This window comes from Hypanus sabinus, unplaced genomic scaffold (assembly GCF_030144855.1).
Source record: "Hypanus sabinus isolate sHypSab1 unplaced genomic scaffold, sHypSab1.hap1 scaffold_275, whole genome shotgun sequence".
In the NCBI taxonomy this organism is placed as follows: Eukaryota; Metazoa; Chordata; class Chondrichthyes; order Myliobatiformes; family Dasyatidae; genus Hypanus; species Hypanus sabinus.
Genome location: NW_026780885.1, coordinates 339,383 through 364,190, shown reverse-complemented (window position 1 = coordinate 364,190; position 24,808 = coordinate 339,383). Strand labels below are relative to the sequence as shown.

The 24,808-nt window shown below is 43.0% G+C and overlaps 1 protein-coding gene across 3 annotated transcripts; it reads right to left on the bottom strand.

The window, feature by feature from the left end:
* Positions 1 to 15,783: 15,783 nt before the first annotated feature.
* LOC132388161 (zinc finger protein 229-like) lies at positions 15,784 to 23,351 on the bottom strand. 3 transcript variants are annotated; one of them, XM_059960509.1, is made up of 2 exons: positions 23,308 to 23,351; positions 15,784 to 19,064 (listed from the first exon to the last, which is right to left on the bottom strand). In XM_059960509.1, the coding sequence occupies exon 2, from the start codon at positions 18,655 to 18,657 to the stop codon at positions 17,368 to 17,370; it is 1,290 nt and encodes a 429-aa protein (XP_059816492.1). In that variant the 5' UTR covers positions 18,658 to 19,064; positions 23,308 to 23,351; the 3' UTR covers positions 15,784 to 17,367. The 3 variants fall into 3 exon arrangements, with proteins under 3 accessions (XP_059816492.1, XP_059816494.1, XP_059816493.1); XM_059960511.1 differs by having other exon boundaries at positions 15,784 to 18,884; positions 23,308 to 23,318; XM_059960510.1 differs by lacking the exon at positions 23,308 to 23,351 and adding an exon at positions 22,840 to 22,969.
* Between the last annotated feature and the right edge of the window lie 1,457 nt (positions 23,352 to 24,808).

Here is a 24,808-nt window from a genome sequence, read left to right as displayed (position 1 = left end):
GTGTAGCCGATGTTTTTGGGTGTCTGACCCATTTATGTGAGAATTTAGCCTTTTCTATTTCTCTGAGCTTCTCATAAATGTGTACAGTTCAGTTAAGCTTCACTCCACTACTTCCAAAGCAACAACCCAGTCAGTCAAATAGTTGCAAACAATTAAAATAGTTTATTAAATCATTTTTCATTTTGTACTATATATATATCATTTAACTATGTAATATTTATATTCTTATTTTAAATCACAATTGTTAAAATCTATTGTTGTGAATTAGGTTCTACTGCTGTCGCAGAGACAACGAATTTCATGACATATGCCGGGTTTATTAAACCTGATTCTGATATTGATATGGGAGACCCACCACAGGTCACCTGATCCCAGTTACCGCAGATCGTAATGTGAGATTGAAGCCTTTTCCATTTATTTGCTTTCCACAGAAATGACAACAGTTCAGTTTCCTTCTGTGGTTCCAGAGCAGAAGCTCAGTCTGTCTAATATTTCCACAAAATTAAAATGTGTAATTTGTTTATTCTTATCACGTACTGAGATACAGTGAATATCTTGCCTGACAGACCATCCACACAGATCGATACATTACAACAGTGCATTGAGCTGATATACGGCAAAACAATAACTGCAACGAAGCATTATGGCTGCAGAGAAAGTGCAGTGCAGATAGACACATGGTGCAGGGTCACGTCGAGTTACATTGTGAGGTCGGGTACATTTTATCATTCATTTGGCTTGTATCTGTAGACAGGAAGCCGTCCTTGAGCTCGTCATGACTAATAACTGCAGGCCTTCCTTTTTTTCTCACTTTCTCGTGGCACTAGACAGGGATGTCCATTAGGCCCTTTATTTTTTAAACTTGTATTGGAGCCTTTAGCTATAACACTACGTGAAGCTAAAAATATTCTCGGTATCTCTATGAATGGAACTATACATAAGATTTCCCTTTATGCAGATGATCTTTTGGTTTCTATTTCAAATCTTGAGGAATCAATTCCTAATCTTTTGGAAGCACAAAGATTTTGGTGAATTTTCAGGATATAAACTTAACTTGAATAAAAGTGAATTGTTTCCATTAACTGTCCATGTTAGTATATATAATGATATTCCTTTTAGAATTGTTAATACATTTAGATATGCAGGTATTGTAATTACTAAAAAATATAAAGAACTCTATAAAGCGAATGTAGTTCCTTTAATCGACTCCATGAAACAACTATTTTCTAGATGTAATCCACTTACTCTTTCTTTAATAGGTCGTATTCATGCTGTGAAAATGATGATTGTACCTAATTTTTTTATATATTTTCTAAAATATGCCTGTCTTTTTCTTTCTTCTTACAATATTTTTATTCAGAAAAAAAAAGATGTACACAGTGCAACACATAGATACATCTCAACATGTGTACTTTCATATATTGTAATAAACTTGATCAAAATGTTATAGCATAACACATAAAGGTATACCACTCTGTGATCAAAAATTTAAAGATGGGTCATACATCATAAAAGAAATTTTTTATATATAAAAAATCAACCCCCTAATAACTACCGAAGGAAAAAAATTGATAGATGACAATGGATAATTAGAAAAAAGAAAAAAAAATTCACTTAAGAAGAGAAGATAAAAATATACATAACATTCTGTGCACTGTTAAACTTTATAAATTGGAAAAGTAATTTAGGAAAGGTCCCCAGATATCATAAAAAGATTGTTTCGAATTTAAGACTAAGCAGCGGATCTTTTCTAAATTTAAATACCACATAATATCACGTAGCCATTGAAGATGTGTAGGAGGGGTAGACTCCTTCCATTTAAGCAAGATTGCTCTCCTTGCTAAAGGAGAGGGAAAAAATAAAACCTGTACGTTAGGAATATTTAAAGTTATATGTTCATTTGCAATAATACCAAACAAGGCAGTAAGGGGCAAGGCAGTAATTGGTCATTTGACCAATTGTTAAATAAATTTGCACTCCCAAAATCACATTTTTACAGATATCTTCAAATTAGAGATTTTCTACGTTTCCAATTAGTTACTTTTCCGCTAGGTCCTCATAAAAATTTACTGGACGATCTTTTAAATGTAAAACCTTTTGTTAATGGTTCTATTACAGGTATCTATAAATTGTTGATTGATTCCAGACAAGACTTTTTAGTTTAAATAAAAAAAGCTTGGGTGGATGACCTAAATTGTCAGATTTCTGATGATAGATGGAATAAAATTCCTAAACGGGTTAATAAATCATCTTTCTGTGCTCGTCATTCTCTTCTACAAGTTAAAGTGGTTCATAGAGCTTACATTTCTAAACAGAAGTCCTCAAGTTTTTACCCGAATGTTTCTCCACTTTGTAATAAATGCAACTCTGCTGATGCCTCTTTAATCCATATCTTTTGGTTTTGCCCTACAATTGAAAAGTTTTGGCGGGAAGTATTCCATACCTTTTCACAGCTTTTTAGGCTCCAATTTGATCCAAATCCCCTTACTGCCTTGTTTGGTATACCTATCATTTTAACTAAAAAAAATTTCGATCAAATTGACTCTCTTATTTCTTCCTTTATTTGGAACAATAAGAGACCAAGAATTAATAAGTATCATTTACAAAAGATGGTGGACTTGCACTTCCTAATTTAAGACTGTATTATTGGGCTGTGAATATTAGACAATCATGTTTTCGTTTATATTGTCTTGATAATGTAACCCCCTGGGTCGCCTCAGGCTCGCTCAGCTCGCTTCGTCTAGGGGGAGCAGCCTTCGGCCCCGCCAAACTGGGTAATCAGCTGGTGTGGATGCTGTGTGATGTCCCCGCCTCACCCAAAAAAAGACAGTACACCATATGCGATTAAATGAGTACAATTTATAAAGGTTACTATAACTAAGTGATTAATAACGATACAGTATATATGAAGAGAAAATTAAAGAAAAGGCGCCAAACTTATCAAAGTCCAAACCACTTCGTGCACAACCGTTGGAGCTCAATTTCTGAAGTCTTCTGGCCACCATTCGATCCCCTCCGAACTCCTCGACTCTCCAAACAGCTCAGGACCCTCCGAACTCCTCGACTCTCCAAACAGCTCAGGACCATCCAAGTGGTCAACCAAGCACATCTAGCTTCACCCCCCCCCCCTCCTCGAATCTCCCGGCCGCGGACCCCCCTTTGGGGTCCGATCCTCGCCCAGCTTAGAGCATTGCGTCCTCTCTCTCGACCCCCTCGCGCCGATCTGCCCAAAAGCCCGTCAACAAAAGCTTACAGACTCAGAAGAAAGAACATTAATCCCCATTTGGTTTACAAAGGAATACCATTCTCGGTATCAGTAAATTAGCATTCCTGCTAGTTAACAAAAAGAAACCCTTTCCCAACAGTAACAAAGAAAAAAGAAGAAACCCCCTTTACAATAAGAACCAAAAACCATTATGAGTTGATTTGGAATTAAAAGCTGTTAAACAATTTCATTTAACTTCAATATTAGGACCTCCATTACTTCTACAGCTCTCTAAAATTCCAAATTTAAATTATTACCTGGTTATTAAACAATCCCTACGGATTTGGGTTTAGTTTCGTTTTTTCAAAAAAAAACAACAAATTAAGTTGTCTTGTTTTTATATCGAAACTTTTCATTTATACCTTCAACACCTGACCACATTTTGTCTCCTATGGAAAAATGAAGGGATCCTTTGAAGAGTTAAATAACAAATTTTCTCTCGCTCATACACATTTTTTGCAATATGTTCAGATGGAACATTTTTTACAACAATGCTTACCCAAGTTTCCATATTTACAAGAATCTGATTTCTTAGATACCATTTTGAAATTGAATCCCTTAGTGAAAGGTTCCATTAGCAGAATGTATAATTTATTTTTGTTACAAAAAGAGAACTTATCACTAAAGATTAAACAAGATTGGGAGAGAGAACTTACTATGACCTCTGTTAATGAAGATTGGCTTCGAGTTTTGAAAAACGGAAATTCTTCTTCTATATGTGCCAACCATTGTTTAATTCGATTTAAAATTGTTCATCTTTATTATCTAACAAAAGAGAGACTATCTAAAATATTTCCTTGTATAGACAAATGCTGTGATACATATAAAACTGAAGTAGCTACTTTATTACATATGTTCTGGTCATGTTCATCATTAAAATCGTTTTGGAAATCTTTATTTTCAACAAGTTCTAAAGCTCTGAAAATTAATTTACAACCTAATAGGTTGACTGGTCTATTTGGAATAGTTCCACATCATATTCAGGGTATTTCATCGTCAGATCAACATGTAATTGCATTTGTTACACTACTGACAAGAAGGGCTATTTTATTAAAATACAAAGATATTTCTTCCCCTACATTAATTGAATGGTTTTCACAAGGAATCTTATGTCTTAGTTTGAAAAAAATTAGTAGAACTTTTGATCCTCGATTCGATTTTGAGAGAAGATGGGGTTCTTTGCCAAATATTATCATTTAATTTTAATTATGCTATATGGTTTCCGTCTGATTTTATTTTTTTATAAATATGAACTGACGGTTGATGATTCTATTTTCATATGTAGATGATGGTTAAACGTATTGCTCCGGGGGGTTGATTCCTAATGGGTTTTTTCCCTTTTTTGTTGTTAGTGGGTTCCCCCCTAGTTAGATGGGGTTCTTTATTTCCTTCTTTTTCCTATATATACTTTCCATTTTTATATTTTACGATTAGTTTTTTTCAGCTTTATTAATTTTATAAATATTAATCTATTGAAGTTTTGTATCATTCTATAGCTGTAGAAGATTATGTACTAGTAAAAAAGATTCTAAAAATGAAAAATGATAATGACAAAACACTCACTATAACAAAGCATTATGGCTGCAGAGATAGTGCAGTGCAGATAGACATATGGTGCAGGATCACGTCGTGTTACATTGTGAGGTCGAGTCCATTTTATCATTCATTTGGCTTATGACCACAGACAGGAAGCCGACCTTGAGCTGGGTGGTTCGCGCTTTAAGGCTTTTGTATCTCTTCCCCGATGGGGGAGCGGGTTTGCAGCGAGAATGTCCAGGTTGTGAGGATCTTTGAGTACGTGGCCTGCTTTTCCGAGGCAGGGGAACTGTAGGAAGAGTCCATGGAATGGAGGCTTGTTTCTCTGATGTTCTCTGCTCTCCAAAGTTCTCTGCAGTTCCTTGCAGTCATGGGCAGAGCAGTAGCCATACGAAGGCGTGAAGTATCCACAAGGAGGTCAGAGACCTCGGCCTTTCACCCTGCCTTGTGTAGCTGGATCCTGGACTTGCTGTCAGATCGCCGGCAGGTGGTAAGAGTGGGCTCCCTCACCTCTGTCTCTCTGACCCTCAGCACACATACCCCACAGCGTTGACTTCTTGCCCCCTACTTTACTCTCTGTGCACCCATGACTTGTGTCGCCACCCACAGCTCCAATCTGCTAATTAAATTTGCTGACGACACTACATTGACTGGCCTAATCTCAAATAATAACGAGGCAGCCTACAGAGAAGAAGTCATCACCCCGACACAGTGGTGTCAAGAAAACAACCTCTCCCTCATTGTGACAAAAACAAAGGAGCTGGTTGTAGATTACAGGAGGAATGGAGACAGGGAGCAAATTCAACATTTCCAAGTCTGTTATTGACACAAAATGCACATTTTACAATTGATCATGACACAATGTATTTTACATATCGTTAATGATTTAAAACATATTTACAGATTGTTACTGACAGAGAATCGTTTAATTTGTGTTCCGTGTGTTATCTGAATGTACTTGCCTGTGATGCTGCCATAAGTCAGTGTTTGTCTGCACCTGTACCTTCCCGTACTTGTACACTTGGCAATAAATTCAACAGGATCTGAGAAATCTCAGTGAGATTTGATTAGTGATTATCATCTTGGCAGCTCGGTAGGTCGAATGTATGAGACAGTACACTGTTAAATGCCAAACCCTGAACAGTGTCGATGATCAGAGGGATCTCAGACTCCAAGGAGGCGGGACTATGACGTCAGTCACAGGCTGACAGCGCTGACTGTGGACTGATCCATAAAAGAGAGAGAGAGAGAGAGCGATCTGCAGACAGGCAATCGGCCAGTCTAAAGAGAGAGAGAGAGAGACTGGAAAAGCTGATCGCTTCAGTTAGTCGCAGCTGAGGCTTGGAACTCTCCTATGCCCACAAGAGTGTGTTGATCATCGGTACACGGAACCACAACGAATGTGTGGCTGTCACTTCGTATATTCCATAGGAGTGGGTTTTGGAATATCTTGTGTTAACCCTTGCCTGGGTATGTTGTGTGGTAGCCCCTGGAAAACGGCATTCCTGTGACAGGTCACTTTCGCTGATAACTCGTATGTTGTCGGATTCAGCGGATAAGAGCTTCGTCGGCGGTTCCTGGATCCCCAGCGGAACTGGTAATCAGAGAGACCTGAGTTGATCCTCATGCGGTTACATTCGGTAGTGGTTTGCATGTGTGGTCACATGGAGATTGGCCTTCTGGGGGAAATTTTAATTTGAGACTAATCCAGTTCTGGGAGGACGCCACCCGAAATGGGGACGGCGACCCAAATTGGGATGCTGATTACATGTTAAGACGATTTAAACGATTGAAGGAGGTTGTTAAAACGACACCAACCTCCAAAGAAAAGGAGATTAAAAGGGCTGAAAAGAAACCTGCCTCTGGACTTTATCCACAACTCCCCGTACCGGCCAATGCCCCATTGGCACCCAATAGTGAAATAGACAATTTAATAATGACGACGACGGCCTTGGGACGACCCGTACCCACTCCCTGCAGCCCCCATGCCAGAGATTCAGGCAGCTGACACCCCCCAGCGGGGCAGACATCACCCTGACGAGAGAAGGGTCTCAGGAAAGAGGAATTGAAGGAAGTGTCAGCAGGACCAGAGGGGGAAAAACGCCAGAAAAAGCAAAAAAAAAGCAGGAAGAGAGAAAAACAGAATGAAGGATGCGCTTTTAACAGACACCTTCATTGTATCTAAAACAGCCCCGTTTCCCCTGCTGGGACCACAGGCCATTTATAAATTAGGGGCAACGCTGCACTGTACAGCTGAAGGTATTTACACGGAGCTCCCTCAAATTAGGATCCCTGAAATGCTAAAATTAATGAACGGGCGAGAAAAGGACAGTTCAGGACCCATACTCTACTGTCGGCAGCTGGATAGCAATCCCTATGCTTGTCAGGTTCAGAGACTGTCTGACACATTGATAGGACGGGCCAACCCCTACATGTAAAATCTGCAATTCTTGATTAACAGCAGCCGGGAAAAGAAGCAGCTCCATTGCACGGTCTATTACTGTTTACAGACTGACCCAAACTGTGCACGCTTATGTAAACGGTAAAGGCGAAGGCAATACCGTGTGTGTATATTGGTCCCGAGGGATTAAGGCTCCTAGTAGTTTTAGTGGAAGATTAGGAGAAATGATTCCGACCTCAATGCCTCATTTGACAGTGGCCATAAAGCCACCAGCAAAGCCTAAAGATATCGGGAGGATGATAAAACGATTGGCCAGAAAAAAAAACAATGCTGTTTATATTATAACTCTGCCGGTATTGGGACAAGAATCGCGAATAGAATTCTATAACGAAAAGGAGGGCAGAAAAATGATAAAGTCCGAGAGCTGGGAAACATCCTTTGAAAAGCAACCACCACCAGCAGAAGACCCTGTACTTCCCGCTAGAGCCTCAGAGCGGGTGTAGGGAACCTCTGAGCCCAACATAAAACATCATGTGGGAAAGACCCAAACCGCTCCGGCGCATAAAGTTAACCTAAAAAAAAGAATGTGCCACTGTTCTGTATTAAACAGTACCGTATGGCGACTGAAGCCGAAGAAGGTTTCGTTCCAGTAACTGACTCATCTCAGCAAGGGGTGCTAGTGAAAACATAAAGCCTGTGTAACCCTATATTACCTATTCAAAAAAAAAACGGGCAGGAGTAATGAGTGCCATTTTGTGCAGGACCTCAGAGCCATTAACAAGATATTCATCCCTATTGCTCCGCTGGAGCCGCACACCAACATTATGCTTACGTCAATACCTGTGGGAGCGATTACCTTTACTGTAGTCGATCGGTGCTCAGCATTTTTATCCACACATTTGCACGAGGATAGCCAGCATTTATTTGCCTTTACTTATAGGAATGCGCAATACACGTGGACACGTCTGCCCCAGGGATATACCGAAAGCCCCGCAGATTATGCTGCAGCAGTTAAAAATAATTTTGCCGAATGGAAGCTGTCTGAATATTCCACGCTGATTCAGTATGCCGACAACATCCTGACAGCATCTGCTACAGGGCCACAATGTCTGACAGATTCTTTAACACCCCTTGAACTTTTGGCGGGAAGAGGGCACAGGGTGGCTGTGGAGAAAATGCAGTTTTGCCAAAAGACTGTCCAATACCTTGGATTCCTGCTCAGTGAAGTTTGGCGAAGTTTGGGAAGGGATCGAATAAAAGCAATAAAGAAGATCCCGGTCCCCAAAACAAAACAAAAATGACGTTCCTTGTTTCCTGGGCATAGTAGGGCGCTGTCGACAGTGGATTCCCGAATACCGGGAGAGGGATGCAGTAGTGCGTTCTGCTGCATTGAATGATCTTTATTGTCATTATACATAGGTACACTGAAACTCTGGCTTCCTCTCCGGCAAACAGAGCGGTAGATAAAAACAAGACTGTAATATAAAAACAGTATTAAATGGTTAAGTAGCAGAAAATAAGTTGCAGCAGCAGCAGAATGTCACAGTAATGCACAAAGTGCCGTTAGTGCAAGTATTTGATTCCTTGTGCGTGCTCATAGTTTCAGTCATTGCTCTGTGGAACTGGTGTGACGGAGGCCACGGCTCTGGGGTAGAAGCTGCTTCTCAGTCTATTTGTGCTGGTTTTTACTGTACTGAACCTTTTGCCGGACGGCAGCGGGTCAAACAGGGAGTGGCCGGGGTGTGTGGTGTCTCCGGTTAACCTGATTGCTTTCCTCCTGAGTCTGCTGGAATAGACGGTGTCCAGTCCTGGGAGCTCCATCCTGACAATTCTCTGGGCCGCCTTCACCACGCGATGCAGGTTTTGTCGCTCAGCGGCTGTGCAGCTGTCATACCCACACCGTGGCGCTTTTGGCCAGGATGGTTTCAATTGTGCTTCTGTCGAAGTTAAGCAACAACTTGTCTGGGGGGGGGGGGGTACATTGAAAACGGAGAGCCTCATCGTGGAATGGCCACCCGAAAGGGACAAAGCCAACCATGACCTTAATGCAATAGTAGAAAACTCTATTCCTTTTGCATTGGATCGCCCGTGTACTGTGATGGTACCTCTTGCTGTAATGCTGTTGAATTCAGCGGCTACTCAGCATTTTACCACGGCTAGAAGGACAGGTTATGAGCTGATTCTTCTCTCTCGATGCAACTGAACGTACAAAAGATCTCCGGCTATTAATCCAGCTACTTTTGTTATGTCACCATCTGCACAACAGGATGGGGATGGCATTAACTCTCTGTTCGCAGTGGAAGCGACTACTACTCCCCCACCAGACCGGAAAAGCGACCCTATTGATAATCCTGATTTAATTCTTTTCACAGACGGCTCTTTGCACCGCCCTAGAGATGATCTGTTGCTGGCAGGGTATGCTGTAGTAACTCCCCACGAGGTAACAGAAGCTTCCGCCTTGACAACAGGATCATCAGCGCAGGCGGCGGAACTCTCTGCCGTTACCCGAGCTCGCTTGCGTTTTGGCCGAAGGAAAAGCTGCCGATGTTTATTCCGACTCACGTTATGCGTTTGGGAAGCACATGACTTTGAACAATTGTGGGAAAATAAAGCATTCATCAGCTCCTCGGGGAAAGCGATTCAACACGCCTCCCTCGCTTCAGAAGCTGTACACTTGCCACAGACTTTAGTGATAATTAAGTGCGAGGCGCACACCTCATCCCAGAATGAGGTCTCCAAGAGAAATGCAGACATGGCAGCTAAACAGGTGGCCCTTCAGGGACAACCTGCGGTACAGACCCCTCGGGTTGGATCGGGAGGGAAGGAGCTCCCTGTGTGTATCGACGTCCAGCAGTTGCAGGAAGCCCAAAATCTTGCCTCACAGCAAGAGAAATGTGCCTGGAGCCGATCTGCACGTTACCGGAATACTGGGCTATGGCGTCACCCAGACGGCCGAGTATTGTGCCCGCATAGTTTATTTTTGCCCCCGGCTCGCCTGGCACATGGCCAGAGGAGGGATGCAGCATGTCATCACTTAACAGTGGCACGCCCCTGCAAATTGACCTGTACATATGCCTGTGAAAGGAGGTTTAAATATATACTGCGAATAATAGACGTGTTTTTCAGATGGGCGGAGGCCGATCCAACTAGGAGGAATGATGTAAGAACTGCGGTGAGCATATTGATGAAAAAAATATATACCTAGGTTTGGAATTTCCCCAGGGATAAATAGCGACAGGGGAACCCATTTTACAAATAAATTAGTACAGGGACTGAAGAAAGCCTTGGGGTTCCAGAAGAAATTGCGTATCCCCTACCAGCCTCAGTCCTTGGGTATGGTGGATGCAGCAAACGGGGGAATAAAAGGGGCTTTGACAAAAGTTGTCAGAAAAACGGTCTCGGATGGCCAGAGGCAGTGCTCTTAGTAACGTACACTCTGCAAAATCAGAAGAACAGAAATACAGGACTTGCCCCTCATGAAATTTTGATGGGGCGGCCTATGACACACCAGTGATGGTAGCCCTAATATGATGTGATGAGAAGACACTGAAATACGCACAGGCCTTGTGTCAGGAGGCAGAGAAATTGTATGAGAGTGTCCGTCAAGCCCAGCCACCTTTAACTGAAGGTAACATCCTGCGTTAAGCCGGCAGATATGTGAGATCAATGATTAAAGATTTTTTATCTCCCGGGTGGAAAAGCCACCTCCTAGCGCTGCTGACGACCCGTACAGCCATTAAGATGAAGGAAAAAACCTGATTAAACACATACCAGCAGGTGCAAGTTGCACCACGACGAGGACGAAACAAAACACTGAACGAGTGACATCTTCCCCGGGAGAGAGAGGAACGGTGCTGAGAACCAGGAACCAAGTGCTAATGGGAGACTGGAACATAAATCTATTCTTACCAGCACCTCATGTTATATACATAGTGAGTGGTTATGAACAAAATATATTCTCAGCAGAGGACTAACGTGAAAGAAGTAGGGGTAATAATCATAATGGGGGTGGGATTGATTGATTATCTAACAGCGTCGAAGGGCAAGTACAAAGAAAAAGGAAAGTGGAGAGGAAGTACTAGCCTGGGAAGGAGGGGTCTGTGCGTTAGTAGGGAAAGAATGTTGCACCTACATACCCGATGCTTCAGAAAATATGACCCACGTGTTAGAACATATGACCCAGCTGCGAGATGGAATGCACAAACTGAACTCTCAAGCCCCTCCAGTTGGCTGGGATTTCTTTAAGTGGGTTAAGTCAGTGTTAGGAGAAGGAATATTTTCCTGGCTACAGCCCCTCTTTTATGGCCTCATTGCCCTAGTAAGAAAATCGTGGGAAATAATAGAGGGATGGTTTTCTGGCTGGGGAAGCTGGATAACGCATGGAACAATTATAGTGGCGATGATATGTATTTTAGGGTTATGTGTATGTGAAGCATTGCGATTGTGCTGTTATCAATTAATGAAAAGAGCCTGGTCTGTCTCTAAAGGTGTCCCTATGGTACCTCAAATAATGAATGACGCAGCCAGCAAGGAGCACTGGTGGAGTGAAGAGGTGTACCCAGGGAAGGAGAGACTATTTCCCCATGGATATTAACCCCCTTATGAGAAGGAGGAGGAAATACCCCGGTAAGAAATGTTAATTTAGAAGATATGAATGGACAATAAACAGGACTGGTCAAAGAACACTGAGGCTGTCTACAAGAAGGGTCACAGCCGTCTCTACTTTCTGAGGAGACTGAGGTCCTTTAACATCTGCTGGACGATGCTGAAGATGTTCTAAGAGTCTGTGGTGGACAGTGTTATCATGTTTTCTGTTGTGTGCTGGGGCAGCAGGTTGAGGGTAGCAGACACGAACAGAATCAACAAACTCATTCGTAAGGCCAGTGATGTTGTTGGGGTGGAACTGGACTCTCTGACGGTGGTGTCTGAAAGGAGGATGCTGTCCAAGTTGCATGCCATCTTGGACAATGTATCCCATCCACTTCATAATGTACTGGTTAAGTACAGGAGTATGTTCAGCCAGAGACTCATTCCACCGAGATGCACATAGAGCTTCATAGGAAGTCATTCACGCCTGTGGCCATTAAACTTTACAACTCCTCCCTCGGAGGGTCAGACACCCTGAGCCAATAGGCTGGTCCTGGACATTTCCACTTGTAATAATTTACCTATTATTTATTTATTTATTTATTTATTTATAGCGAAATATATAACAGTGTGACTATAACGAAACCCAATTTCCCTCGGGATCAATAAAGTATGTCTGATTTTGATTAAAAAGGAGGGAACTGTGGAAGAAAATATCAAGGCCTTACATTGGAATGGGCATTGAGGGACTAATGATTTGTTTTAAAATGTGAATTCGAAGTCTGCATTTATTTATCTGTAACTAATGTACTCTGTGTGACTGAAATATGCCTCGCAACCAAGAGGTAAAAGTAAATGTATTTGCACTTCTTTGTTCTGAGAATGTTCATATGTCTGCGGTTGAGCCAGTTTGCCTGACATATTTTTTTGAGAACCAACGTTTAAGTAAAATGTCTAGCTGCTCAAGGACATATTTTTGCTATTTCGCTATTCGGTAGAATTGCGGGAGTTCCTCCTTCAGGTTTAACGGCTTCTTGTCACGTATGCTTGGGGTATAAATGTGAGTGTAATCTTCCGTTGGGCAGAGCCGCGGAGCTCCACTTTTAGGAGCCTGTACTCTCCAGATATCATGTGCCAATAAAGATTTCTAAAGCAGATGCTTTCTGAGTCCGACTGATCCGTAGTACTTTTCTGCGACACTCTTGAATATTACTGGCTAGCGCACCTATGTATTCTATTTTTTCCTTCTTAATTATTTTAGTTGCATTCTGCTGGTTTTTAAAAGCTTTCCAATCCTCTTAAATTCCCAGTAATTTTTGCTCTATGCCTTCTCTTTGGCTTTTATGTTGTCTTTGGTTTCTCGAATCAGCCACGGTTTTGTAAACTTACCTTTAGAATACAACTTCCTCTTTGTGATGTATATATCCTGTGCCTTCTGAATTGCTTCCAGAAATTCCAGTCATTGCTGTTCTGTTTTCATTCCTGCCCGTGTTCTTTCCAAATCAATTTTGACCAATTCCACTCTCATGCCTCTCCAATTCTCTTTCTTCCACATCTGAGTTTATTTTCTCCTTCCCTCATGTCAGGGTGAATTTGATCATGTAAAGATCACTTGCCCCTAAGGGTTATCTAAACTTAAGTAACCTAATTAATTCCTGTTCATTACAACACCCAATCCAGAATAGCTGATCCCCAAGTGGGCTCAGCCATGAGCTGCTACAAAAAAACATCTTGTAGGCATTCTAGGAATTTCTCCTCTTGAGACCAACACCATCCTAATTTTCGTAATCACCTACATGACAATCCCCCATGGCTGTTATAACGTCGCCCGTTTGGCACGCATTTTCTATCTCCCATTGTAATTTGTGGACCACATACTTACTACTGTTTGGAGGTCTCTATACAATTCCCATCAGGGTTTTTTTTTCATACATTTGCTGTTGCTTAATTCTACACCGCCCAACCCTATGCCACCTATTTCTAATGATTTTATTTGACATTTTACCAACTGAGCAGCACAAACCCACTACCAGCTTGTTCTTGGCTTGTTCTTTTAGGAAACATATAAATATCTGGGAAACAGGAGGACCTGCAAATGCTAGAAATCTAGAGAACTCCAAAGTTCCATTTTAACTTCATCATTCCATGGCCGTCACAATCCTCCGACCTAAACATCATCGAAAATCTGTGGATAGACCTCAAAAGAGCAATACATGCAAGACAGCCCAAGAATCTTAGAGAAGCAGACACCTTTTGCAAGGAAGAATGGGCAGAAATCCCCCAAACAAGAATTGAAAGTCTCTTAGCTGGCTACAAAAAGCGTTTACAAGCTGTGATATTTGCCAAAGGAAGTGTTACTTGCCATGCAGGGTGCCAAAATTTTGCTTTAGGCCCTTTTCCTTTTTTGTTATTTTGAAACTGTAAAATATGGAAATAAAGAAAAGTAATCTTGTTTAAAATATTTAAGAAATGTGTCATCTTTAACCTTATGCTTTTTGGAAATCAGGTCATCTTTTCCTCGCCTAGCTATTCACAGTAACAGAAATATTGACCACTGGTGCCCAAACGTTTGCACGCCACTGTACATGAGAGGCCAACTCAGAATAATGAATCATCATTATGCAAGAAAACGTTAACCAGTGGAATGAGTATGACCCTCCATGGGACACATCCCAACAATCTGAGCAGACTCGATGGTGACAAGGAAGCATCGAGCACATGACTGAGAGTTGGAGTCCTCTTCCCAGAAACAGAGGGATTCCTTGCGGAAATACAGGACAAGGTGGGTAACAAAACGAAAACAAATTGAAACTTCATGAAATACAAACAAACAAGGCAGTAAGTGCAGAAAATGCCAAGAGAAACGAGACACAATCCAACACATTCCTTGGATCCTGCAGCAGTTTAACTCAATCTGATTACTTACGCAGGTACAATCAAGTGGCAAATATCGCTCACCTAAATCTTGCTTTAAATACAAACTGATGAATGACCACGGTAACTTCACTGAGGCACAATAAATTCAAGCCTGATTCAGTAAAGGACATAATCTCACAACTTACATGATAATCAATACATTATTTCGGATAGGAAAATCTCAAGTAACCATTTGGATATAATATTACAGGATAAACAAGCTGGAATAACTCCCTCAATAGGTATAACCATTCTCAACTCACACATGTGCCTCCACCACAGGCATTGTTCGTGAGTCAGATAACCAAATTATTTCGTCTGCCAATTAGCGTCAAAATGTTGCTACTCTGTCATTCGTTGCCACGCCCCACTGTTGATTCCTTTTTCCTCATCATACGTTCTTACCCCGTCCAGAGTCCCAAACTCTGCTCTGTGCACCTCCGGTTTCTGACCCTGCTCCTTTGAACATCCAACTAGGCTTCCCATGCCAATTTAAGTCTTTCGAGGACAGTGGTGTTTCCAACAACCCTTTAGAAGCAGGGAAAATGAGTCATAATGTGGAAATAAGTTGTGATTAAGGAGGTTAACGAACAATGTCATTCTTCATCAGCCCAGAGATTATAACTGCAGTCATCTCGACTTCTTCAGTCTGCAAAGAATTCAAGGGAAACCTCTTCACCGAGAGAGTGGTGACTGTTTGGAACCCATCATTACAGGGAGAGTGAGAGATGAACAAAAGGGCAAGATTTAAATGGACTGATGTAGAACAGATTCACTGGCCGGGTTCAGCAGGCCTGAGGACAATAGTTGTGTTGTAAATTCACTAAGCACCAAACACAGAGTTTAAAATAGAACTGGTTTATTTGTCCGAGATCCAGAATATTAAACTCCAGTTCCTGACTGAGAGTTAGGACACCTCTTCCCAGAAGCAGAGGGGTTCCTTGCGGAAATACAGGACGAGGTGGGTAACAAGGGGAAAACAAATCGAAACTTCATGAAATACAAACAAACAAAGCAGTAAGTGCAGAAAAGGCAAAGAGAAACCAGACACAATCCAACACATTCCAGGATCCTGCAGCAGTTTAACTCAATCGGATTGCTTAAAAAGGTACAATCCAGTGGCAAATATCATTCACCAAAATCTTGCTTTAAACTACAAACTCATGAATGCCCTCCATCACTTCATAAAGGCACCATAAATTCAAGCCCAATACATTTTTAGTCAAAAAGTACAATTTATATGATAATGAATATATTATTATTTCAGATAGGACAATCCATAATAAACATCTGGATATAATATTTCAGGATTACCAAGCAGGAACAACTCCCTCAATAGATATAACAATTCCCAAAACACACGTGTTCCTCGACCAGTGGAGCACCTTACAAGAGATATTGTTTATGTCACCAGTTAGACAAATAAATGACTTTTTCTGTCAATCAGCTTCCATATGTTGCTACTCTGTCATTCATTGCCACACCTCGTTGCTGATTCCCTTCTCCTCATCATACGTTCTGACCCCGACCATCATCCAGAGCCCCAAACTCTGCCCTGAGCGGACCTGCCTCTGGTTTCTGACCCAGCTTCATTGGACATCCAACAAATGGTTTTCCATTCTGCTTTCTGTCTTTAGAGTACAGTAGAGTTTTCAACAACCCTTCAGAAGCATGGAAAATGACCCATAATGGTGAAATGAGCCCTAAATAAGGAGGTTAACTCCCAAAGTCTTTCTTCCTCAGCCCAGAGATTGGAGGGGCAAAGAACATCTCAGACAGAACTGCAGTCAACTCCACTTCAGTCTGCAGGAAATTCAAGGGAAACCTCTTCACCCACAGAGTGGTGACTGTTTGGAACCCATCCCACAGGGAGAGCAAGAGGTGATCAACAAGGGAGGATATAAAAGGACTGCCATGTAAGAGAATCACTTGCAGGGTTCAGCAGGCCTGAGTTGACTCTCTATTGTACACTAGTTGTGTTATAAGTTCACTAAGTTCTGGAGACAGAGTTTAAAAGAGAACTGGTTTATTTATCACAGATCCAGAATACAGTATTAAACTCCAGTTACATTAGAGGTGAATATGCAGCCGAAGAAACTCCTCCAATGCCCAGTGACCAGAGTGCAGAACTGGGTGTGGTGAACAGCAGCAATAATTGCAGAGTTCAGCACCGATAGTCACTCTCAAAATAGCATTCAGCAACGGTGATGGACAAATATCCAGCATGCAGTTTCCTGAAACTGTCTCCCCAGTGTGAACTCAGCAGTGTGTCACAAGTGTAACACTGCTAATGTAATGGCTTCTCAGTAATGTTTCACTGCTGAGGTAATGGTTTCTCTGTAGCAGCAATGTTTCTCTTATGACTGGGGAGGACAGGTTTTTGGAGTGTGGGGCTGTCCAACGACAAAACATGTGTGTCTGGAAGAGAGTTTTTCGTGGTCTTTTGCTGGGGAGTGATGAGAAGATGCGAATGAAGAGAGCATGCCCTTTTTCTTTTATTATTGTTTTCTTTACTAACACTATGGTCAAAGTTGGAATTATAAAGCTCAATTGTTTGATCACATATTGTGTACTGTTTATGTCAGAGTACTAAAATGTAACAGGGGACATATCACGCAGTATTCACCCAGCGAGATTTATTAAGTTTGGCCAGGCACGGTCTCTACCCAGTGTGAACTCGCTGGTGTCTCTGTAGATGAGATGACTGAGTGAATCCTTTCCCACAGTCTGAGCAGGTGAATGGCCTCTCCCCAGTGTGAACTCGCTGATGTCTCTGTAGATGAGATGACTGAGTGAATCCTTTCCCACAGTCTGAGCAGGTGAATGGCCTCTCCCCAGTGTGAATTTGCTGATGTACCTTCACTTGAGATGGAAAAGTGAATCCTTTCCCACAGTCTGAGCAGGTGAATGGACTCTCCCCAGTGTGAACTGACTGGTGTGTTTGTAGGTGGAATGACTGTATGAATCCTTTCCCACAGTCTGAACAGGTGAATGGCCTCTCCCCAGTATGAAGTCGCTGATGTACCTTCAGATGAGATGACGATTTGAATCCCTTCCCACAGTCTGAGCAGGTGAATGGCCTCTCCCCAGTGTGAACTGACCTATGTACTTGTAGATGTGATGACTGAGTGAATCCTTTCCCACACTCTGTGCAGGTGAATGGCCTCTCCCCAGTGTGACCTCGTTGATGTACTTTCAGTTTAGATGGGCAAGTGAATCCCTTCCCACAGTCTGAGCAGGTGAACGGCTGCTCCCCAGTGTGAACTAACTGGTGTACCAGTAGGTGGGATGACTGAATGAATCCCTTCCCACACTCTGAGCATGTGAACGGCCTCTCCCCATTGTGAACTCTCTGATGTTCCTTCAGCTTAGATGACCGAGTGAATCCCTTCCCACAGTCTGAGCAGGTGAACGGCCTGTCTCCAGTGTGAACTCTCTGATGTTCCTTCAGTTTAGATGACCGAGTGAATCCTTTCCCACAGTCTAAGCAGGTGAATGGCCACTCCCCAGTGTGAACTGACTGGTGCGCCAGCAGGTCGGGTGACCGACTGAATCCCTTCCCACAGTCTGAGCAGGTGAATGGCCTCTCCCCACTGTGAACTGACTGGTGTGCCAGCAGGTCGGATGACCTAGTGAATCCCTTCCCACAGTCGGAGCAGGTGAACAGCCACTCCCCAGTGTGAACTGACTGGTGTGTGAGTAGGTCGGATGACCGAGTGAATCCCTTACCACAGTCTGAGCAGGTGAATGGCCTCTCCCCAGTGTGAACTCGCTGGTGAACATTCAGTTTAGATGAACAAGTGAATCCCTTATGACAGTCCCAACAGGTGAACGGCCTCTCCCCAGTGTGAACTCGCTGGTGATCCATTAGGTCAGATGACTGAGTGAATCCCTTCCCACAGACTGAACAGGTGAATGGCCTCTCCCCAGTGTAAACTCGCTGGTGAGCCATTAGAACAGATGACTAAGTGAATCCTTTCCCACAAATTCAGCAGGTGACCAGCCTCTGCCCAGTGTGAACTGACTGGTATGTCCACAGGTGGGAAGACCGTCTGAAACCCTTTTCACATACAGAACAGGTGAATGGCCTTGTCCCAGTGTGAACTCGCTGATGTACCTTCAGTTGAGATGACCGAGTGAATCCCTCCACACTGTCTGAGCAGGTGAACGGCCTTTCCCCTGTGTAAAATGATAGGAAGACCAATCAGTCAGATGATCCAGTGAATCACTCCCCACAGTCTGAACAGGAAGGATGACAGAGTGAATCCCTTGTTCCACTTCTTAAATATCTGGACAGAGACAGCAAAACTGGCTGTTGTGTTCAAGATTCCCATAGACAACTTCCTTGTCACTTTTAACCTGTAAAAAAATTAACAAAGTCCATAAATGAGTGTAGGATAACATTTCAGATGAGATTACTTGATTTGTCAAGGTGTGATCTGGCATCACACTGTTACAGTAAAGTTCAACCCAAGCTGGATCGTGAAATCATCTTCTAAATGGGCACAGTGCTGGCATCTGGAATGACTCTCTGATGCTCATCCTGTCTCTATAAGAATGGGGCATTTCTCCCATCTCCAATCTGTTACCTGGCTCAGTTTGACTATCTCCATTGGTATGATTCCCTGTTCCCACAGTAACTGAAGCACTCTCACACAAATAGCCGGCAGTGCACTCCACGCACCCACCACTCTCTGTGTAAAACACTTACCCCGACATCCCCTCGGTTCCTATTTCCAACCACCTTAAAACTATGCCCCCTCATGCTAGTCATTTCAGCCCTGGGAAAAAAACCTCTAGCGATCCACACGCTGAATGCCCCTCATCATCTTATACACCTGAAAAAGGCTTGAAACATAAACAAGGAAATTAAACACTGCCTTGAGGATTTGTTAGAAGGGTTCAAAATTATGAGGGTATAGATAGGGTAAATGCAAGGAGCTTTTTCCACTGAGTCTGGGTGGGATGATAAGAAGAGGTCATGGGTAAGTGGAGAAGGTGAATATTTAACAGGAACATGTGGAAAAGCTCTTTACTGAAATGGTTGTGAGAGTGTGGAATGAGATCACAGCACAAGTGGTGAATATGAGCTCGATTTCACCATTTAACAGAAGTTTGGATGGGAGCCTGGATGGTAGGGGTATGGAGGGCAATAGTCCCGTTGCAGGTAGTTGCATTAGACAGCTTAAGTGTTTTTTAATGGCATTGACTAGATGGGCCAAATAGCCTGTTTCTGTACGGAACTCCTCCATGTTTCTGTGACAGAGAAGCTGTTGAAGCTTGTTTGGAAGGGAAAAGGTAGGAGTGACAACGTAGCAGCAATGGCTGGAGTTTCTGGAGCAATTTGAGAGATGAATGGTAGACACATCCCAAAGAAGTGGAAGCATTGGAACGGCAGGAGAACACAACCGTGGCCATAAAATCAATAGAGAGAGAAAATCATAGAGGAAATTATTGGGAAGCTTTTAAAAGCCAGCAGAAGATGACTGAAAAAAAAGTTGGATGAGCTCAGGGCATGGCATTATGATATTCTAGTCATTAATGACTCTTGGTAGCACCCAAAAGCCTGAGCCATTTAGAGGAACAAGATTTCAGCGGCCTCAGTATCTCTTGAAAACCATGGTTACCTGCACCAGTTAACATTCAACTTTTATTTTGGCAGGCACATGCAAACTCCGCACCCTCAAATCTTCACTTGTGATCAACTCCATTGCCAGGAAACAGCCAGTCCCAAACCACACTTGTCAGATCCTTTCTGATACCATCAAAATTGAACTTTCTTCAGTTTAGAATATCAAGCCATGGTCCAGACCTCTCTTTTTCCATATTTACTTGGAACCTTATGTCATTACAAAGTGTTCCCATACACTAATTTCTGTCACTTACACTGGATCATTTCCTAAAAGTTTATTGCACACTTCTATGTTGGGAATTTTACGTACTGATTAAGGGCACATTTGATAAACGCTACCCCATCTAGTTCTTTTACATATGGGAGTCCCACTCAATATATGAAAAGTTAAAATCACTTCCTCTATCAAACTTTGTTTCTTGGCATTGACGGCAATCTCTGCAAAGTTCGTTCCTCTAAATCTCTGAGTGTTGGGTGCAACCAAGTCCCAATAATGGCTACAATATCACAATTCCCTGTCCTGAGCTCATCGGGCTTTCTTAAGAATCTTTGTGCATTGTGATATACACAGCTCAGCACAGTCATTGCACCACGCTCAACCTTTCGTCTGCTGACTCTATCTGAGGTCTGAGCAACGTCTGTCTGGGTGTCAAGAAAGCAGCCAGTGCTGCACTCTCACACAAACTATGCAGCAGGCCTGTAGCAGGATATGAAGGATTTTCTCACTAGAGCTCAAAGTCACAAAAACAATGGAACTGGTTGTGAACTACAGAAGGAATGGAGATAGGCTAACCCCTATTGGTATCAATGGATCTGGGGTTGAGAGAGTGAACAGCTTTAAGTTCCTCGGCATTAACATCACCGAGGATCTCATGTGGTCTGTACATATCGGCTGTGTGGTACGTGTCCGTAAACCTCTTTCACCTCAGATGGTTGAAGAAGTTTGGTATGGGTCCAAAATCCTAAGAACTTTCTACAGGGGCACAATTAAGAGCGTCCTGACTGGCTGCATCGCTGCCTGGTATGGGTACTGTACTTCCCTCAATTGCAGGACTCTGCAGAGAGTGGTGTGGACAGCCCGGTACATCTGCAGTTGTGAACTTCCCATGATTCAGGACATTTACAAAGGCAGGTGCGTAAAAAGTCCTGAAGGATCATTGTGGACCTGAGTCACCCCAACCACAAACTGTTCCAGCTTCTACCAACCGGGAAACGGTACAGCAGCGTTCAAGCCAGGACCAGCAGGCTCCTGGACCACTCCTTCCACCAGGCCAACAATTTAATTTATGCTGATACAATTGTGTTACTGTTATAATGACTGTCCTACGGACAAACATTACACATCTAGATGGAGAAGTAACATAAACTTTTCTACTCCTCATGTATATGAATGATATAAGTCAATTCATTTCACCCACTTCACTATCTGTTCTGGCATTCTGACTCCAATTCCCCCTGCAAATTCGGTTTCACCACACACCCTCCCCACCACACAGTAGCAACAGCAAGCTTTACCACTAGGATATTAGATCTTGCCTAGTTTTAATTCCCAAACTAACAAATCCCCTATCAACCATTTGACTTTTCTCTGCCTGGTAATCCCCCCTACAGTTTAGAAAGTGTTCTACCTGTTGTTGTATGAGATGACCCCAAGAGTACTCTGTGATGGCTATTTAACCCCATTCCCCTTCCTGACTCTCACTCGTTTAATGTGTCCTACACCTTGGGTGTAACTCACCTCTCTTGATGTCATAACTATCAACCCCTCTGACTCCCAGATGATCCAGAATTCATCCATTTCCAGCTTCAGCTCCTTAAAGCTCAGGGTTACAGGCTGCAGCTGGATGCACATCTTGTAGGTGAGGGTATCAGGGACACTGGAAGTCTCCCCACCTTCCCACCAATGTCCCGTCTAATTTGTGATGACCGGTGTGCCGAAACACCTTGTGCTGTGCAATTTTTACCCACTGACAACAAGACGAGCACACTGAATTTTTCACAGGGAGTTATTTATTTTAACAACTAGCAAATCACCGTTGATAGAACCTTTGATCTCCTCTGGGTTTGATCGAGTTATCTGCACTCTCACACAAACTATGTAGCAGGCCTGTTGCAGGTTATGAAGGATTTTCTCACTAGAGCTTTTGCACACCGTCCAGATGTGATTGGCTTGCTAAATGATACTTTAAAATGTCAGATTTCCAAATATCACTCCACTTCTTCCCACTTGTCAATTCTCCAACAACTTTTGCATCGCCACAATACACACAGGTAACACCAGTTTCTGTATTGTATATACATATTTCCCCTGAACCCTCCCCCAAGTGAGAGATGGTGTTGAACTCAATGTGGCAATGCCAGTGAACATAAAGGGAAGGGCAGTAGTCTTTCTGTCTCACTGGAGTCTGGCACATTTGTGATGTGAAAGCTGCTTGTTGCCCAGGACAAAGGTGTTTGATATCATTATGTACCCAGAGAGAATGGGACAAAACATGTCCTCACCGGTAGAAAAGTGCAGAACGAGAGGAGGTAGAAGAAGCAACACACACAAAATGCTGGAGGAACTCAGCAGGCCAGGCAGCATCTACGGAAAAGAGTACTAATGCTGAGTTCCTCCGGCATTTTGTGCGTGTTGCTTGGATTTCAAACATCTGCAGATTTTCACTTGTTTACGATTGGAGAAAGAACAAAGGTGATTTTCTCAACTGGTGATGCAAAAGATTTTGTTCCCTTTCTCCGAGTTCCTAATCCTTGCATTTAGATAGCTGGAGCTCAGCTCTGTCTGAGAGATCCATCGGTTCCCATTCCCTCATCAGCCGGAAGCTCCCCGGGGCCCGTGTACGGATCGTGGGGCTGAGAGAGAGGGAGGAGAGCAGGCGAGTCCCAGGATTGCGGACTACGATATCCGGAGTTCACAGCAAATGTCCCTCAGTGGGTATTTAAGATATCAACCCGGAAAATCATTCCTACCTTTACCGATCCTCCGGAGCGCCTTTGTGTACAGCGCGCATGCGTGCTATTTGGTGACGTCATCGATCTTGATGCCTGCGCATATGATCGTTGCTTCAGAAGCAGCGAAATTTTAAACCGAGGGGTTCATGGGTAAGCGAGGTGCCATTAAACATTCCTGCTAGCACCGGTTTCATGTCCACACCGCAGGGTTTTTTCTGTGTAGAAAACTCAGTAGCTGTTTTAAAGTAGAAAGCAGCTCCCAAAAACAATGTACTCAATATCAACAGGCATTCCATTTAACTAAAGCCTCTCGGACAACCCTCTTTCAAAGGCAGATATAAAACACAAGAGATTCTGCAGTTGCTAGAAATACACAAACACACACACACACACACACACACACACACACACACACACGATGCTGGAGGAACTGTGCAGTTCAGCTAGCAACTAAGCAGAGGAGTACACAGTCTAGGCATGCTGAAGGGGCTCAGCCTAAACGTTGTGCATTTATTGCTCTCCACAATTGCTTCCTGATCTGTTGATTTCCAGTATTTTGCAGAAATTAACCACCTTTTTTTTTCTCAATCAAGCAGTTTTTAAATGTGTCTGATCTTTCATTTGTAGACACATCCTGCAGGTTCGGTTTGTCTTCTTCCTCCTCCTTGTAAACTCCAGGCCCCATCTCTTTCTGGAGCCCCAAATCCCTGACTGGCAACTTGGTTTCTGACTCTGCTCCATTCACTCGCTAGTCTGCCGTCAGACTTCAGAGGTTCATTGGAACAACCCAGCAGTTCGAAGCGAAGTCTCTGACTCTGCTCCATTCACTCGCTAGTCTGCTGTCAGACTTCAGAGGTTCATTGGAACAACCCAGCAGTTCGAAGCGAAGTCTCTGACTCTGCTCCATTCACTCGCTAGTCTGCCGTCAGACTTCAGAGGTTCATTGTAACAACCCAGCAGTTCGAAGCGAAGACCTTTGAAATTAGTGAGAGTGACCCAAAACATTGAAAAGAGCGGAGAAGAAGGAGTTTAACCATCTTCGTCCTGAGCCCTGAACAACGTCACAACCACAGTGAGCTCATCGTCTTGTTCAGCCCGGAGAAAATCATGCAGGAAATTCATGCAGGTGTATAAGATGATGAGAGGCATTGGTCGTGTGGATAGCCAGAGGCTTTTTCCCAGGGCAGAAACGGCTAACACGAGGGGGAATAGGGTTAAGCTGCTTGGAAGTAGGTACAGAGGAGATGTCAGAGCCAAGTTTTTTAAACAAAGGGTGTTGTGTGTGTGGAATGCACCGCCAGCGACGTTGGTAGAGGCGGATACAATAGGGTCTTTTAAGAGACTCTTGGATAGGTACATGGAGCTTAGGAAAATAGAAGGCTGTGCAGGAGGTTAATTCTAGACAGTTTCTAAAGTTACATGGTCGGCACAACATTGTGGGCCAAAGCGACTGTAATGTGTCGTAGATTTCTATGATTCTATGAAATGCAAGGGAAACCTCCTATCCCACAGAGTGGTG